General features: G+C 35.7%; 1 protein-coding gene across 3 annotated transcripts in view; it reads right to left on the bottom strand.

Moving 5' to 3' along the window:
• Positions 1–296: 296 nt before the first annotated feature.
• The window catches only part of GRM8 (glutamate metabotropic receptor 8), a 338,430-nt gene continuing 322,651 nt past the window's right edge, over positions 297–16,075 (bottom strand). For 2 of the 3 annotated variants that reach the window (XM_069850420.1, XM_069850438.1), the window contains 2 exons: positions 7,083–7,329; positions 297–2,015 (listed from right to left, as the gene is read on the bottom strand). In XM_069850420.1, the coding sequence (XP_069706521.1) occupies positions 1,963–2,015; positions 7,083–7,329 (300 nt within the window). In that variant the 3' untranslated portion in view covers positions 297–1,962. Of the gene's footprint in view, positions 2,016–7,027; positions 7,330–16,075 lie in introns of all 3 variants that reach the window. The other variant, XM_069850429.1, reaches the window with a different exon arrangement.

Raw genomic sequence — 16,075 nt, 5'->3', positions numbered from 1 at the left:
TTTTCTCTCTTAGGAAATCCATCCTAGACAAGGAAGCCTGTCTTGTTAAGACATTGATTGAATCAATTAATTTTCACAAAAACTTTTGATTTTATGAGACATTAACTAACAAAAAAAGAATAAAAAGTGTTTTTATGATTTTTTTTGCAGGTCTTATTGCATTAGCTACATTATTCATATACTTAAAATTAAGCATATATTAATTTGTGGGTTTGGGATTGATGTGCTTGTGATGTAGACAAAAAGGGAATTTTCACACAGTCTATCACACACATTTAACCCGCACTATACAGTTAATAATTCCAGCATTTAAATTCTAGGAAAAACTAACTATATTTTGTCAAGTATTTTGAAAATGGAAATTCACTGCCATGAAGTTTTCTGACTGTGCTGAAGTTCAAATATTGATATTGTAATAGAAACAATTTCAGTTTCAGATACTTCAGCTTTCACTCATTTAAGACCCACCACACCTTCTTGAAGATATGTTAAAAAAATACAGCTCCTTTAAGGTAAAAAGTCAGAAGGAGCCATCCAGTCTAGTTCAGGAGAAATAACATTTAATAAACTGATTGTGAAGACCCATTGACGACAAATTGTGAGCAGTATATGGAGTGAAAAAGGCTTAAAGAACATCATAGGTATAGTAACAAAGTAGAAAGTCCCTAGCTGACTTTTTAAAACATCTTTGGAGTGGTTTATTAGCATAATAGACCTCTATATAAGTTTCTCTTTCTCTGTGCATTATCAGTTCTAATGCACACACAATCATTTGACATGGAAGTTAGAAGATGTGAAGATTGCAGATGGACATCTATTTCTTCGATTTTTCAAGTGTTAACAAGGCAATAGTACATACATACACTAGGTTAGTGTTTTCCAAATTCTCCATTGATATCTCTCTTGTTATTTCAAAGTCACCTTTATTGAGATAAGCATCTGCTACATTCCCCTGTCAGGGACAAGATACTAGGCTGAATAGGCTTTCAGCTTAATCCAGTCTAGCTGTCATAAAGTCTTACAAACTGTAAGTTTCAGAAATGAAAAGGATCAAAATTATTTGTGAGGGTTCAAAAATAGAATACAATCATACAAAATAATTACCATCAGGACTTCTTCACTTTACAAACATATAAAATGCAGTTACTTTGAGGGTGAGAACGGGGGAAAAGACCTTCAGTAGAAAATATAGCCACAAAGCTTTGAACAAATAAATTCACACACTGCAGAGTACACACACACACATGCATGCAGGCATGCACATACACACACACACATATGTGTACACATACACACACACACACATATGCTTAGAGTTTACACTGCATTCTTCTGATGCCATGATTATTATTTTATTTGTACACCCACCTTTACTGCACATTCTAAACAAACAATAGACAACAGTGTAAGGACTTTTTTTTCCTTAAAACTGCAACAAAACAAGTCTCAACATTTGCAAAACATTCCTTTATTATTAGAAATAAATTATTTGTATAAAAATTAGCATGCGTTGACCATTGCATTTATTTTAGCATAACCCAGGACTTAATTCAGTCAGCCATCACAAGAAACAAACTCATCTTCTTTTACGAGTTGAACAATGTAGGACAGGAAAGGAAATAGTCACAATCACAAAAAAGTACTTACAAATATAACATTAGACATGATTTATTTCAACAGCATTTTTTTTTCACAAGCTAACATTTGTTTTACTTTTGTGATTTGCTTCCTCTTGTAAGTGAACAGTTCAGAAGCTCGACACCATCTCTGTGTTATAAAACCAGACTTTTTCTTCCCCTGTCTCTTTTTGCCTTTTGTCTCTTGTTTAATCCTTGTCCTTTAGGAGACTGACTATTGATTTGAATGTAGTATACTGATATTTCCAAGACTGAATTCTGATGGTAGTAAGTCTTTGTTTGCAAGATCCCATCCTGCAGGTCTTCCAGTGAATTTCATCCCTGCTTAGTTGTTTGCCTGATTGCTGTAACTGACATAAGTTGTCTTGGTAGATGAGGCTGTAAATCAAAAAACCAAAAACAAACAACAACAAAAAAAAAGTTCAGGACATTTAGAATCAAGAGAGGAGAAAAAACCCCATACTTAGCATTTGAACTTAAACAGTGTCCAATTATATTTCCAAATAACATCGCCCATGTTCACAGAATAAAGTAAGTTTAAGCATGTACATAAGCAGTGATTTGGAACTCAAGTTCAGTGTTCTTGATAACTTATATTGTTTATGACTTGGAGAAGCAGCAGTCAAGAAAAGCGAACAATGATGTGTGGTTTTACCATATCTGTAACAGAACTTCAACATGCTATTTGTCTGGTATTATTTTGTCTGACTTCTGTATAGGCATTTTTTAAATTTAAAGCTTGGATTTTTTCTCTCTCTTCTACTCATTGAAGACAACTTTGCAGCTAGTACGGAGTTGTCCATGTAGAAGGAGGCTTATGCTCCTTGAAAGGACCAAAGTTTAACATGGGAAATGTCTCCTTGAGCTACTGAAGCTAAGTAGCTAATGCCTACAGCATGTATTCTCTGGAGTGCAAAACATCTGCATTTAAGTGAGAAAGCAGAAATGCAGCCTAGGCTTTATTTTAGACCTGTCATGCTATTATGCAGGGTCCTTACACTGATGAGCAAGCTGATAATTTCTTCCTTTGAGCAGAGCTGATAGCCTTTGTTTAGAATGAGGAGATATGTTGAGAAAGTTAAACACTTTAACCATCGTATAAGTGAACAACTGTGAATTTTACATTGAAGTTTTTATCAGCTAGCCCTTATATCTTGTCCCTTTTACTTTAAAAAAATATGACCCAGGAGGGAAGTGGTGACTTTAGGGCTCACAGGCAGCTCCTGGATTTCAAACCAGTTGGTTACACAGCAAATGAAACTGCAGGGGAATTGAGTCTCCTTTTTGCCTCTGTAATAGGGTCTATGTAACACTGCATAAAGAGTTATTTGGCTTCCCAAATATATTTTATATTCTGTCTATTACAGACAAGTTCTGCTTATGATAGTGAAGACTGCAACTTGCAGGATGAAAATAATTTGATAGCACAAAGGTTGCCTGGTCTATAGTTTCAAAGATCTTAATTTTATTCCCATATGTTCCTTCCCTCAATTTCTTTTTCTATATAGAATCTGGTGGGAACAGCTGAGACAGATGGGAAAAGGATTCTTCATGCTAACTCCTAAATCCAGCCAGACAATCTGATGATTTGGGAAGAAGACTACAGAAATCAAGAAATGACAGTTTCTCCTGCATCGAAGTTTAAACTAAGTCAAAGATCACTAAAATTACTGCAAAATAATTCCAGGTAGTATAAATAACTAAGTTTACTACTTGTTTTTTTCTTCATATTTTCTTTGGGTTTCTGAGCAATTTGATTCTACTATTCCATTTGCAATTTTGTAAGACTTAGCAGAACCATACCATTATAATACACACCCTACTATAATTTTTGTTCCCTATGAATATAAACATAAGAGTGAATAATCAAAAGGAAGCTACAAAATGTAATATTTCTTACTTCCACTTGTACAGGTAGCTCCAGTACTTTTGTGTCTGAAAGAGCTAACTCATAAAAGGATTGCTTTTGGCACACTAAATGAGTCAATCACAGTATTCCGGTAGCAACAGAAAATATCTTTTTTTCCCCATGTATTGAAATATTTGAAATAAATATAGCTTCATTTACATCTTCCAGATGTTTCAGATGGGATGTACTGCTCCCATCTGAACTCTCCTATGCTCCCACAGCTGGATTTCTGAGAAGATTCTATTTTTCCTTTGGTCTGTTAAATTCTTTCTGAAAATAATGCAGGACTGCTGAAATGGCACCAAGTTCCTTAAAGCACAAAAGGATTTTGTTCCCACCTAAGAAATAACAAATAAACACACATCTGCAAATTCTGCACACTTGGGAACAAAAGCATGGAAAGAGCAGAGCTTATTTTTTCCCTCATCCTGAAAACAGGCTCAGCTACGTGATCAGGTTAAGCTAGTTTATCACATTACCCTGTATCAGCTGAGTCCTATGATAACTTTTCATGTGCATGTTTTTAGCCCACAGCAATATAACATAACCAAATATATCACAACTCAGTAAGCTGAATTATGTGAGGACATTTGCAAGAAGTTCAAAATACAAAAATAAGTAGTTATTATACCTTAGCTGATTTAGAGTAACTTGTTAATTTTCAGTAACTTTGTTGCAAAGGTGAGACTTAAATAATTTTGACTGGGACAGATTAAGAAACAAAAAATATCCTATTGAGTTCTAAGTGTTGTTACATTAAAAATGATAGCACAGGAAGTTAGAGTAGATAATAATTTTAAATGTATTAAATCTAATCTCATCTTCAGAGAATATGTTTTTACTTGATAAATATTGCAAGTGTCCTTACAGTTCACTGTACTAAGCCTACATTTTCTGTTTGGGGATCTCAAAGCTTCAGCAGCTGGTGTCCTGCTCTTTTAGACTGTCAGTATTTCATGGTTATAACATGAACCATATTTGGCAAGCATAGATGGCTAGAAAAAGAAACAGTCTTGGCTCAAAACATTTCTGGGAATGAACGCTCTTTTCTAGCTGCAGTTACTGAATTGCTGTTGGAATGAGACAAAAACAAAAAGACTGAAATAAAAGAGGATCTAATGAAATTTAGAATTATTACTTTGGTCTGACCTACATGCATTTAAAGCGCTTGTCATTGTTATACCTTCTGCAATCGCATATGGATTTTTTTAAATCTCATTTCCAGATGCATTTTATTTTCCACTGAATATGATTTTATTTATACAAAAAAAAAAGACTGTATTCATTTCTGGGAATGAATGGCTAGTTACATGGAACAAGACAAACCAGACAGAGCAGAGTTGTCTCTGGATGGAACACAAAAGGAATTATGTGACTATCTTGTCTTATTTGTCATCTAGTTATGAGCATTTTCATCACTACTAGTATTTATTGAAATGGTGGGAAATAATACCCACTTCTGGTATATTAGGAATAATCTGATTTTTTTTTTCATGCATTATCACTGAAAAGAAAGGTCTGCTTCACATGGAGTCAGTGCAAGAAGTTTTGCAGTGTTGATAGGTTGTTACTATTGACCTAGTAAAAAAAAATCTTATGTGGTATTGTGCACTGATATTTCATAGGACACTCCACAAGTTTTGACAGTAACTATTTTGGCAGAAGAGAGGGAAGCTGCTGAAGTCCAAATAATACAGAACAATTTGGAGGAAGAGAGAAACCCATCTTGAGTCTGTGACCTCAATTGTACTAGGACAGCTCTCTAGAGTGCCAAAAATTTGCCTCTGAATTTTTGTCTATGGAACATTATGATGCCTGGATCAAAGCCTGGTCAGGATATACTCCTCAGAATTATAGATCATAGAGCTTAGATTTATGTAGATGCACTACTGTTAAAAAAATATTTAGAGCACAGTAAATAAACATTACCTGCATACATCGCGGTACTGAAGAAGCAGACTTGCTTCCTGTAGCAGTTGTTTGTATGAATTATGCATAGTAATAGTTTAAGGAATACCAGACACAGCATTTCTTAATTAGGTACAGTAGATGAACATCAGATACCCCTGCCTTTCTTATTAACACTCTTTCTCACTCTACTGTGGAATCCCTCAGTTGACCTATCCTCAGAGGTTTGTAATTTTGCAAACTCAGCAAAATCCACCTATTTTGGTGACTTCTGAAGATTTGAGAAATGGCTGAGTTCCTTATCTTTCCATGCTAATCTTTGATCCACAAGGAATTTCAGTGTCTTTTTCCTTTCTTCCTTTGTTCTATGTCATAATCTGAAGCTGTATAAACTCATAGCTCAATCTAAATATTCACACATTTTGAAGGGTCATGATTTTTTTAAGTGAATTGGTTTCCACTCAGTGTCTTCCATGCATCAGCAGCTATAGTAAGATAAACTTATGGACTATTTTTGTATACTTTTCAATTGGTTAAACTGTGATTGAATGCAGTGGGGGATTGCAGTTTTCTGAAATAAGTACAATATTTTTCTGCAAACTTGGTACTGATTTGTCTGAATATTCTCAAGCAAAACAGTACTATTCAATCCTCTGTCAACAGCATAAAAAGGAAATAAAAAATAAAACCCCCTCATTTGCAGTACAATAACTGAGAAAATAATCTTTAACTGCAACAGTTGCTGTCCATCCCATGTGACCTCTAACTTCTCAATAGAAATCAATTCTCCATCACAACTAAGCTGTGAGAGCAAAGTTACTGGCTTTATTCATATTTTATTTTATTATTATTATTATTGTTGTTGTTGTTGTTGTTGTTGTTGTGAAGTCAAGCTTATAAAGCTGTATATCATGTGATGGAATGGAATAAATAACCTCTTTTCTTTTCTATATCAGAGCAATTTAGAGATGTGGCAAGATTCAAGAACTTTTCTGACATGGGATAGAACTTTTTACCATTACTACCTATGACATATAGGAACATGTAATGATTAAGCCGTATATGATCCTTGTGATATTGTACCAAGATGAGTAAGAACACAACAAAAACCTGAATGAGAAGCATTATTCTGGGAAGTGTTGGTACTCATGAGTTGTGATTAAATATGCCAAGAAATACTAAGTCAAGGTGGAAAGGTAAAAATCGTTACTTTCACTTCGATATCCAACTGCAAATAAAAACAATGTTAACTGTTTTAATTATTTGTTTTCAACATTCTTTGAATTTTGAACATGACGACCGTAAATACACCTCATGAACTGTCATGACATATCACAGCTAGCACAGAAATGCACAATACATCAAATAAACACTACCTGAACTATATAATTTTAAAAAGATGTGTCTTTCCAAAATCTGCTTTTTTTAAAAAAAAAAACAATTCATTTGAAACAACTCGAGGCATTCCTGCATTCAGCAGTACATGAATTCTGACACCTCTGGATTCATGCAGAACAAGCAACAAAAAGAATGAAGTTTATTATTAAAAGAAAGTGCATTCATGTGAACGTACATCTATTAAGAAGTGCTGCCACTCTTGACCATGGGAAAGTCTACAGATGACTTACTGTTGGTTTCAAGACTTTCACACAGTTCAGTTTTGACCTCGCCATTTGGTCTGTCATTTCCTTTTTGGGTCAGTTTGCTTTGCATTGTGGCAGCTGTCACTACCGCCTTGAAGCTCCGCTTCCGTTTTTGAACATTCTGCTCTGGATGAAAAATGATAATATAAACCTTGGGCATGTAGAGCATGCCTAGCGACACAGAAGCACTTAAACTCATGGAGACCGTAAGTGTTGTTGTCTGGATGTACATCTGGAGAAGGAAAGAAACAACAGCATAAAAATCATTGTTATATTGATAAAAGAAGGAAAATAAATTAATTTACTTAAAAATACAGTGTGGAAAGGGAACCAACAACACTCTTCCATTTCTATACATACATCAGAAGGACCCTTGACTTTGGTTGCCATTAATTATAGTTAAGTATGGCTGTTTCATGTTGTTTCTTTAACTTTAAGAGTAGGTGTTAGAAATAACATAGTATTTATTACACTTCATTCTCATAAAAGTAATCAAGATGATGGCTGTAGCAACTGCATTTTCAGAAAATAAATGTCTGTAGAAGAAAACAGAAGTGACAATAGGGTAGCCTTGTATCATCTGCTTCAAGACACAGAAGCCCCTACAACAATATGTCATGTGGTGATTCAGTAGTGTGTCCAGCATGGTTCAACCAGCAGTAGGCATAATGCAGAATCTTATGGAATCTCAGATATACTCTTTGAGTTTCAATCTTGGAAAAAAAGAAGTTTCTCCACAGTGAAGCTTGAATATTTTTGAGTTTGTAGAGGTTGTTTTGTTTGTTTTTAACATTTCCACTTAACTGTTGAATTCTTGTCAGTGCTCTGTTGGCATGCAATAAACTTTAATGTCACAGTACTAAGAAATCAGAAAATCAGGAAACCATGAAATCAGATCACAAAGGACATCAGTCCCCTATAGATAGATATAAAGGAAAACTCCAATGTTCCTAACTGAGCTTGTCTATAGTTTGTTATTACCTACAAAAAGAAAGCAACTCCACAGTCCTATAAAAGAAAATGACAATGATCACTCCATAAGAACAACAGTGACAGGTTGCTATTAGGAGAAGTATTCAGACAGCATATTAAAAATAATAACTGTATTTCTGCTCAATATTTATTTTTTCTTAAGAAATTATATTTTATTAGACATTTTATGAGACAACGGTTTTCATTTATGGTTCTGTGTGGTTTACTAAACTGAGTAGGAAATCTCTCAGTAATCATGCTGTTATACTGAAAAAGATATTGAAGTAAAACCTATTCATTGTCTTTGCAGCAGATTCATTGACATTGTTGTCAGGCATGATTTTTAGCACCGGCTAACACCATCACATTAACCTGGAGATGAGGTAGTAAGTCGGTCTGCAATGAAAGCGTCAGATCATCTGGTTTTATTAAGTGCCCTTGGGCATCCTGGCCCTTGGCAGAAAAGTAGAGATATAATAAACTGGTGTGCAGTCGTGTGCAGTCACTATTATAGTTGAATGTTTACAATGTCTTTCAGGTTACAAAGTTTTTCCATTAGACACTTTCTCCTTAGAGATCACAAATAAATTGTGCTCTCACTTAAAGCAATATTAGATCAGAAATGTGACAAATTTATTTCAGAAGTGAGGATTCTTGCTCTGAATCATCTTGCAAAGTATATGTATAATTGTACAGCAAACTGTCAAATATCACCATAAAACAAGGGACAGCCCTATCTACTCTTTAAGAAAAGACTGGCAATGCTTCAAAATTCTAAGAATTTGAACTTGCTTTCAGACTGAAAAGGCAATCAGAATTTCCTATTGTGCTCAGGAAAGTTATAGAGCAATACCTTCCTTCATTTCAATAATGTATCAAGACAATATATCATATACCATATACCATGAAATAATTCCATTCCTTTCAGTCTTCAAAATGATAGTGGTGTGCCTGACAGCAGTTTGACCTACTTTTTCATGAATACATCTCATGAAAACCTCACACATTCACATTAATAAGCAGTTGTTTTCAGGCTTTTGTAGAAGGACCTCGGTGCAGACACATGTTCATATGTGAACAGCGTGAATGACATCCATTTCTCTCTGAACCAAATCAGTTGATCTCTGACAAAAACTAGTACATCAGTACCTTTTAGGGTTCAGTGTTGCATTAAGTGGTGTCCAAAATCAAAAGTGTTTTGATTCCTAAAGGTGCATATAGCTTCTAATAGAATTTGCAAAATTGAAATCAATACATGTAATAACTTCAATAAGCTGCATTGCATATGAAAACTCCATTAAACATAAAACATCCTTTATGCAGTTTTTAAAATCCAGCTTATGGCAGTTAAGTGGCCAGCTGGGCTTTAACAGTGAAATCTGTAACTGTAAATGTGGCATTTAAATATATATTTTTTAAGTCCTTATCAAGTACTCAAGCTGTAAGGCTCATCTTTCTCTCATGCTTCAGTATGACTTAGACAATAAAGAAGGATAAACAACCTCTGAATGTTATAGGGTAAAATACATTTAAGTAATAGTACCAGTCATATAAATAAGAAATACTTGCATTATAGTAGATGTCAATGACCTTTTTATGTGATAAGAAGTCCTAGAGTATCAAGCTTTTAAAACTACTAAAGAGAAACAATGTCTGTCTGAAGGATTATATTCAGGTAAGCTTCATAATTGTATCAACTCCAAATATGATCAGGCAGTCTCTGAAGAATAAGAGCCCATGGCTTTCAGTGCAGGTATTTTGCATGAGCTATATCATTCATCTAATGCATTTTCTGTGGATTTAATTGGAATGACCAGCACAAAGCATATTTTTAAAAATCCAAATAATAGATAGTTTCAGATTACAGTTCCTATGCAGTGGGATTTATTTCTAATGTTTGCTGTGGTTTTGAACCAGCAACTATAATTACTGAAACATTAAAACTAGAGTGAGATGGGAATTTTCTGATAGCATAGTCTTCAGATATTGAAGATAGTGTTAGAGAGCTTTGATCTCAAAGATCCTGATTTGCATGGATCATCATTACTCTTTAATGAAGCTAATGAGAAAGAAGAACTTCAAGAAACTTGCTAGACCTTGAAAGACTTTCAATATATACTTACATTTACATATTGCGTGTGGTGTGGTCTGTACATCAGTCTGACTCCATACGCTAATGCAATTGTATGTTCAGTTATCAGTGGCAATCTGAGTCTGATTCCTTTTCCTGTTAGAATCAATAGTTTAGGTTGGAAGGTCATCTCATCCAACACCCCTGCAATGAGCAGGGACATCTTCAACCAGAACAGGTAGCTCAGAGCCCCGTCTAACCTGGTCTTGAATGTTTCCAAGGATGAGGTATCTACCACCTATCTGAGAAATCTGTTCCAGTGTTTCACTGCCATCATTGTAAAAAATTCCTTCCTTTCATCTAGTCTGAACCTACCCTCTTTTGCTTTCAAACCATTGCGCCTTGTCCTATTGCAACAAACCCTGCTTCTTTTTAAATGAACATTTGCAGTCTGAAAGTCTGTTTATAGGACAGGAAGATCCTCTGCATCTAATCCTTCCCATCTTTGAAATTCCCCGTTTTGCAGCCTGATGAGGCACAAGTCTAGCAAACAGATGTCACATACTTGGTTTGACTTTTGTCTGACTCTTATCTTGTTTTATACCTGACAAGAGGACAATGATGTTTTATGGCTGTGCATTCTGGGTACTTTTATTATTCTGGGAACATAACTACCTGTAACTTTTACAGAATTAGCTGCTCTAAAAATCAAGGAGCAACAAAAGTAGTTCACTTTAATAAGATATGAGGTCTGAATAATTTTTCATGTGTCTCACAGTGGTAGCTCACTCTAAGTTACAGGAGAATAAAGGTCCCTTTCTCACAATGATTCATGGTTACACAGAAATGAGCTTCAGCACTCTTCACACTAAAATCCCTTCAGAACTACAAACTTTTTGTCCAATAAAGGCTTTCACAGATGTAACAAAGACTGCTATATCTATTCTCCTTATTCTTCACAGTCAGCAGATACAAGACAGAAAACTAAAATTATGGTAGCACAAGACAAGGAAAAATATCTTTATACTATGGGAAAAACTTGAAGCCTAAATACCTTTCTGTTTCCATTCTTCGTTCCAGTCCCATATAGCAACCAATATAGGGCTTCTGTATTCCACATCCACAATTGACAAGGATCCCTCACAACAAACTTCATCTCATGTAAATGATCCAGATGCCCACTCAGACCTGTGATCTATCTACCTCACAAATGACCTGGAGCCTTTCCTCATCAGTTGTCAGCTAAAGTAGATAATAGCTGTGTGGAAATCTAGGGATTTTCTGTCTTCTACCATTAATGCTAGAACTATGTATCTCCTTTCTACTTTGAACACGACACAGGAAGTATTGGGGGACTGCAGAAGGATATTTTAGAGAAACACAGATACTCTGACGGGTTCTTCAATTTGGAATTTCTTGAAACTGAATTGCCTTCTTGTTAATCTGAAAAAATTCTATACATCAAAGCAGGTGTGTGCACCAAATTGCGACAGTGGAGGTATATCTCAGCTAGACTTCACTGCTTAGAACAGATATATCTCCAAAATCCCCAGCAATGTCCCATCAGTTTGATGCTTGCAGAGTCCAACACAAAGCAACCACCATCATCAGAGGAAAAAAAATAGTGGTAATGTCACAATTCACAACTTTTGCCCAGAATTCTTCCTTGGTTTGAGTCCTCCCTTGCTTTCACACATAAGATTATATTCAGGCTCTCTTCAGAACTGCTGTTTTTCTTCTGCTATTTATTTTTTTTTTCTCCTCAGCTTTGATAGGTCAAATAAAGGGTACCTCCTACCCAGCCTGTTCCCTAATCTAGTTTTAATAGTATATTCTGGATAGGCTGGAGACATGGCTATTGTGATTTCTTGAGTTAACCGAATCTCAGTTTTCCAGTCTAGTGCAAACTGCCTAACTGCCAGAAGTTGTAACACAGAAGATTAACAAGTCCAGCAGTTAGTGAAGTGCTAAACCACAGAGGTAAAGCTCGGTACATCTCAATCTGTGGGTGTGCCCAGTGTAGGCCCAACTCATCTACTTGCACTACAAAGAGAAGAGGATATTTAAAAAGACGCTGCTGGTCTAATGTCTCTTATAGACTAATTCTATAGAATGTGCCATTTAGAAGAGTCTTTCTCTTCAGGCTAAAGAAAAAGTCAGTACCAAATACTGGAGTCTGAACCATCCTGCTGAGATAGATATACCCAGGTACTCTTGACCATGTCCCACACTGACACTAACAGAGCAGAGTATTGAATTATGATTGAATTTTTCCCTTATCCTTGTTACCAAATACTTTATCTCTCTCTTGTGAATCTTCTCAGCTACTTCATCCAGTTTCATTTTCTTAAGGCCTGTACTGCAAGCTTTGTTTCCCACAAAGGGTTTATTTGCTCTCATTCCTTCCCGCCACTCCTGCCATCACTCCCAGCTGCTGGGAGCCTTTACTAGATCATTTATAACCAGAAGATAAATGATATATCATGAAATAAAGATACACGCCATCTATCCACATGCATTCCACAGATTGGGAAGGACAGAAAAATGTCTCCTTTCCATTTGTGGTGTAGAAAGCATGAGTCTCTTTAGTCTCAGTAAACCCCTGAAAGCATTCCTCCCTCTGCTGCAGAATCTGGAGGGTTTAGAAAAAGACAATCCCTTTCTTCCTTTAAAGTCATGCATATTCTGTAACACTACAATTGTTTTTGCACTTGTTGCAGCTTGCTAAAGACATAACTGGATAAAAACATGCTTCACATGTAAACACAAATCAGAAAGAAATGCCATGTAATGGATTCCACACTAAAAATCAACACAGAAAAGGCTGTCTGCACACAAATTTATTTGAAACCAGGAGAGTATAAACAGGGAGGTATCAATGCTGGCAAGATGCCAACAACTAACAAAAGGATTCACGCTTGTCTACAGAACTTCCATCCCCATAAGCTTACGCCTACAGATTTTTATTGCTTTCAGTGCACAACATACTTTTCTGTCTGGACTTGTGGGAAGAAAATTTATCTTTTCTTGAAGAAAAACTTTGCAGGTACAAGTCAGTCATTGTTTTGCTCATATAACAAGTTTATTTTCCAGGTATAAGATAAATTTCACAGAATGAGTGTTCTTCAACATTTGTTCAGATAGAAAATATGAGAAAGTACCTAAAATATACTTTTTTAAAAATATTCCTTACCAAACTACAAATTAAAATGAGAATTTGAGAGAAAAAGTCAAAGTCTTCTCACAAACATGACTGTACAACATTCATCAGGTTATTATCTTAAGCAGTAAACATAGGCAATAAATCTGAAATTGCACAGAAAACTGTGAAAACAAATCTTTTGGGTTTCTACAGTTTTGTTGCTCTCAGAAACTTTTAAGAGTAAGAAAAGATCTAATTACTAATTCAAATTACATGTGTGCCAAATTTAAAAAGTATGAACTTTCTTTAAAGCCTGGATGTGAGAGGACTGTAGCCTCTGTGGAACATGTACACTTCACCAAGCTTTGTTAATCTGTCCTGTCATTTGAGATCGATTTCTCTTTGGATCAGTAATGGTTGTTGAATTCCGTGTATTTGCTAACAAGACATGATTCCTTTGTCACACAGAGGTTATCTGAATATCATTATGATGTATCAAATAGAAAAGAGCAACAGTTGATCTCTAGGGATGGGGAACAACTAACATAAATAATACTCTACAACTATGTCTCTATAGCACACAATGACACACAATGAAATAAAGCTACAGTGTAGGCTTTACCAAGACTTTACTGCCTGTGCTTTTAAACTGTTAGAACACTCCCAGCATAAGTGGGTCTAGACCAACTCAGTCTCCCAAACCATTCCCAGGAGTTTACCTACAGTCTGGGATGATTCCCACTATGCCATGTTGATACATTCATGCTGTTCTCACTGAGAGATTAAGAGATTTTAATACTATAAACCTACCAAGACTCTGACAGTTGGCTTCATGGCCTGTGAATATTCTTTACAGTGTACAGTTATTATTTTAGATGGAGTCTAAGACTACAACACAGGAGACATCCAGGCAGACCAGGGGATGAACTGACTGAGACTAGACCAGTGGAGAAGGACTTGGGGATAGCAGTGGATGAAAACCTGGATATGAGCCAGTAAATTGTGCTCGCCGTCAGAAAGCCAGTCATATCCTGGGCTGCACAAAGAAGCATGTCCAACAGGTCAGGGGAGGTGATGCTTCCCCCTACTCCAGCCTGGTGATACCCCACTGGGAGTACTGTGTTAAAGCTCTGGGGCCCTCAGCACACGACACAGATCTGTTAGAGCAAGTCCAGAGGAAGGCCACAAAACTCATCAGAGAAATGGAATCTCTCTCCTATGGAGAGATGCTGAGAGAGTTGGGACTGTTCAGCCTAGAGTAAAGAAGGCTCTGGGAGACCCAATTGTGACCTTTCAATGAATAAAGAGGTTTTATAAGAGAGACAAACTTTTTACCAGGGCCTGTAATGACAGAACAAGGTGCATCAGTTTTAAACCGAAAATGGGTAGATATAGATTGGATATAAGCAAGACATTTTTTATTATAAAGGTCATGAGGCATCAGATCAGGTTGCTCAGAGAAGCTGAGGATGCCCCATCCCTGGAAATGTTCAAGATCAGGCTGGAAAATGCTTTAAGCAACCTGACCTAATAAAAGATGTTCCTGCCCATGACAGGGAGGTTGGGCTATGTGACCTTTAAAGGTCCCTTCCAACCCAAACCATTCTATGATTCCATGATTATATGATTCCATTCTATGATTCATAGCAATATGGTATTTTCTCAACATGGTAGACATCAATATGAGTTCTTACTTCTATTGGCAAATGTCACCTGTAACCATAAAATTCTAGAAAACTGGCTTTTTTTGGCTGTTTTTGTTCCTTGGGCTTGTTCCTTGCTATTCCCTTTGTTTATTTTGGCATACAAGTTTCAGGTGCTTTAGCTCTTCTGTAATTGCTAGATTTGAAAAAGCTTTCTGTTAATGTGTAATCCCTGTAGATCTCGTCTGTGATTTTACAGACATCACAGAACGTTCACTTTAGAAATTATGCTGGTTTGTAGCAAATAATGAAGATTACACTGAAATAAGTGTTGTATTATCAAATATTCTACACATTAGGAATGAGCAACACTTTTTAATGGAAAAAGTGTTCAGCTTTGCTTCATCAGCAACACATTTAACATTTTATTAAGAACTATATAAAATAAAGTGTTTCTTTACTGTGGTCTACCATCAGGACATACGCCTCATGGAAAATGATAAGCAGTGCTTTTTAGATGTTCAAAGTGATTTAAAATATCAGTAGGTAACTTTATTCTTTTTTCTCCTCAGAAGTTACGTTGAATATCACACTACCATACAGCTTACATATAAGACAGCACACAATTCATTGCAGTAGCATGGTTTGTAGCTCAAGTAGAATGTAGGTGCTCACAATTTTTAAAACTAAGCTAAGAAGTCTCCAAATACCAGTAATAAAAAAGCCAATATTAAATAACCATATTAGAAAAAGGCTGTGTGGCATGGAAAAACTGAAGAAGGAGATTATTAAAAGTAGTTCTTATGCTATACATTAATTGAATCTTCAACAGAATGTAGTAGTAGAATTTTTATGGTATATTTTATTACAATTAAGATCATCTTATGGGAAAATTGCCAAGAAAAGAATTTATTGTTAGCCTAATTAAATTCTTAACAGCTTAATCAAAACTATAGCAAATATTAAACCAGTTACAATGATACTAGCTTTTACTGTTCAAATTATTTAATTATTACAGGAAAATCTCATTAATGTAGGTACATCTATTATACATGAACTTCCGAGTATCAGTTCCTTTTCTTCAGTGGTACACACCCTGTCCATACTCCTCTGGTTCCTAAGGACAACAGATTCAGCTCTCCTCAGGAAG

The sequence above is a fragment of the Phaenicophaeus curvirostris genome, chromosome 1 (assembly GCF_032191515.1).
Source record: "Phaenicophaeus curvirostris isolate KB17595 chromosome 1, BPBGC_Pcur_1.0, whole genome shotgun sequence".
Classification (NCBI taxonomy): Eukaryota; Metazoa; Chordata; class Aves; order Cuculiformes; family Cuculidae; genus Phaenicophaeus; species Phaenicophaeus curvirostris.
Note: the sequence above shows the minus strand (reverse complement) of the source record. Positions and strands in the feature narration are given on the sequence as shown.